This window comes from Helianthus annuus, chromosome 6 (assembly GCF_002127325.2).
Source record: "Helianthus annuus cultivar XRQ/B chromosome 6, HanXRQr2.0-SUNRISE, whole genome shotgun sequence".
NCBI lineage: Eukaryota > Viridiplantae > Streptophyta > Magnoliopsida > Asterales > Asteraceae > Helianthus > Helianthus annuus.
Window position 1 is genome coordinate 138082417 of NC_035438.2, and position 3344 is coordinate 138085760.

The following is a 3344-nucleotide window of genomic DNA, read 5'->3' on the forward strand; positions in this document are numbered from 1 at the left end:
ACACTCGGCCTTATGAATCCCTTGTCAAGCAGGTCTTGAATTTGGGACATCAACTCTTGTAATTCCGACGGTGCGAGTCGGTACGGGGCTTTTGCTACGGGTTTCGCGCCCGGAATCAACTCGATTCCGAACTCCACCTCCCGCTCGGGCGGCATCCCCGGTAAATCATCCGGAATACATCTTCAAAGTCACGTACTACGGGCACGTCTCTAATTCTTGGTAATTCTTTCTCGGGTTCATTTGCGTATATCATGAACGCCTTGCATCCTTGCTTCATAAGCTTGTGAGCTTTCAACATTGATCACACTATAGGGTTACCTCCTTTTTCGCCATAAATGGTGACGTGTTTCTCGCTCGGAGATATTAGTTTTATCTCTTTACGAAAACACACGACTTTTGCATGGTGTTGGGCTAGCCAATCCATCCCAACGACTACTTGAAATTCTCCCATTGACATCGGAATTAGATCTATCAAGTATTCCTCATCGTCGATGTTTAATTTGCAGCCTCGACAAACATCACAAACTATAAAGCTTTTGTTATCCCCTATTTCAACTTCTAAGGGCACAGGCAATTTCGTCAATACAAATGAAGGATGTCGAATAAACCCATGCGAAATGAAGGATTTATTCGCACCCGTATCAAACAATACACGTGCTGGAATTGAGTTAATTGTGAATATACCTGAAACCACATCGGGTTCTGTTTTTGCTTCAGCTGTGGTAAGTTGGAAGGACCTAGCCTTTGCTTTGGGGGCTTCTGCTGGAGACTCCTTCGCGTCTCTCTTTCCAACTAAGTCCGGGCATTCGGACTTTTTATGGCCGGGTTGATAGCAATTGTAGCAAACTGATACTTTTCCCGGGCATAGCGAGGTCGTGTGCCCCGTCTTATTACATATGGGGCATGGCTTGTCTTTGAATCGACATTCCCCCTTTTGTCCCTTCCCGCAGACTTTACAATTTGGCGACCCACCTTTAGCATCCACCTTCTTTCCCGATTCTCCCGTCCGGGCATTCTTTGTAGGGCTTGGATTTACATCATGTGCCCTTCGCTCACCTCTTTCCACTTGTTTCTTTAACTCGATTTCACGTTCCCGGGCGGTGTTGATAATCTTCGTGAGGGTCTCGTATTTTGACGGAGTCATAAATTCCCGGTATTCAGCACTCAGCATGTTGTAATAGTAATATATCTTTTGTTCTTCAGTGGTGACTAACTCGTCACAAAATCTGAGCTTATCCATGAAGATGCCCGTGATCTTATCGATTGTTTCACCCTTTTGTCTCAGCTGGATGAATTCTTCTTTGATTCTGTTAATAACCGCTTTGGGACTGTGGTGTTTAAGGAATGGTACCTTAAACTCGTCCCAAGTCATAACCCTCACCGCTTCGGCTCCCATTTCCTTCTTTTTGTTATCCCACCAATCCTTGCTTGATTTCTCAATTGACCCGTTCCGTAAGCAACAAAGTCATCTACGTCACAATGGGTTCGTTCAAACACTCCTTCAACATCGCTTATCCATCTTTGGCAAATTATCGGGTCAACCTCCCTGTTATAGATTGGCGGTTTACACGCCATGAATTCTTTGTATGAGCACCCTTTACGTTCTCCAGTTTTGTCTTTCATAAGGTTGACCGTATCCTCCAACCTTTTAACTCGTTCTTCTACGAGTGACAACACCGTACCTTGAATCTTGTCTATAAACCCAGATAGACTGCTTTCAATTGCCTTTCCTACTTCCTCGGCAATTATTTCTTTCATTTGTTCGGTGCTTGTCGGCACCGGATCATTATTGCTCCCTTTCGACATCTTGAAACTGAAATGTTTACATCAAGCGTTAAACATTTCATTTATGACATTGCTTTGTTTGTTTCGGTTTAGCCAAGTTCCTAACTTGCTTTAACCGTTCACATTTAATGCACTTTCCGGGTTTGAGTGTGTTAACACACTCTTCCCATGCATATCAATTCGTTCCTCATTCCTTACATAAGACCTAATCTACTAACATAATAAGTTAATTCTTACCGGACGATCGATCAAGCTTGAACCGAACACTTTGTTGACAACCTTAAGCTCTTATTACCAACTTGTAACACCCTTAAATTTTTCACTTGATTTTAATAATAAAATATACCATTTCTGCTAAAACATTAGTTAAATAACATAACATTCATTAACGGAGTTCATAAGTACGTTAGCCTTAGTCAACTAATGACTAAGTCGGAGCATTCAAAAGTTGTTTAAGAAATTGTTTACAACCCATGAACAACTGTCTAAGTAAGATTAAAACATTGCGGAAGCTTCAAAATGGAGTGTTCGGTTCTTCACTTAATCACTTGATCGCCACCCGTAAGATCCCCCAAATTACCTATGATCAAAACCGTTAAAATCATTAGTTTTAACGTTGTTATATAATATAATCCCAAGGTTTAACATCACATTAGAAATAACAAAAATATAAAAGTTATTCTGGATCCACCGTAAATTACGGTATCACCGTAATTTACGGTGAGACCTGGAAATGTTTGGTCACCGTAAACCAGGAGACCCACGCCGTAACGTATATGATCTTTACCGTAAATTACGGTACTACCGTAATTTACGGTAGTACCTGGAAATTCCATGTCTTGTTTGTTTGTTCATTTCACTCAAACCCAACTTTTGGAATTTACTTTTCTAACAAACCACTACATCAAATTCTAGTAATTCAAACATGTTATATATTAAGCAATATCAAAGAACAATCCATCGTATTCCGGAGCCTTAATCATGTTTTACTTGATTATTTGACCCGTTTGGCTCGTCTAAGGAATCCTCCTCTATGACGACTACCAACGAGTACCAACCGAATTTAATCAATCAATCAATATACGACTTCATCGCTTAATTCAAAACAACTCTTATTCAAAGATTCAATTACACATTAGAATCATCAAATCTAATAAATGTAATGGGTCAAGTTACATACCTTCAAAGTAGCCCTTTTTGACGTGGTTCGCCACCCGCTTGTCCGCTTGACGCTCCTGCGCCCGTTCCTATTGAGTTCATTTATCATATGTTTAGAACTCTCTTTTCAAATCATAATTCGCATAATACACTAAACATCGTGATTATGCGTTTAAACTTGGAATTTCAGTTTTAAGCCCTCATAGAGGCATTTCAACAAACACTTCATGGGCAGATTTTTACATGATTAAACATCAATTCTCTAGATTGTTATTTAGCCCTAAATTACATCATTCAACCCTTTTACATGATTGATAACCTTAAGTCTTTCTGGAATCACTTCCAAATGGTCAAATTACACTAGATTCACAATCTATTTCCTAGTGTTCATCAATCTACAC

At 40.0% G+C, this 3344-nt stretch overlaps 1 protein-coding gene across 1 annotated transcript; it reads right to left on the reverse strand.

Moving 5' to 3' along the window:
- Positions 1-301: 301 nt before the first annotated feature.
- LOC110945019 lies at positions 302-1372 on the reverse strand. The gene is made up of 2 exons (XM_022186658.1): positions 685-1372; positions 302-558 (listed from the first exon to the last, which is right to left on the reverse strand). The coding sequence occupies exons 1-2, from the start codon at positions 1370-1372 to the stop codon at positions 302-304; spliced, it is 945 nt and encodes a 314-aa protein (XP_022042350.1).
- Positions 1373-3344: the final 1972 nt, after the last annotated feature.

Excerpts from the sequence above, each read along its gene's own strand:
- LOC110945019 (XM_022186658.1), bottom strand. The coding sequence starts at position 1,372 with ATGACTTGGGACGAGTTTAAGGTACCATTCCTTAAACACCACAGTCCC. Across the intron at positions 559-684 it reads AGAACCCGATGTGGTTTCAG|AAGTTGAAATAGGGGATAAC; the intron begins GTATATTCACAA and ends CTGTGCCCTTAG.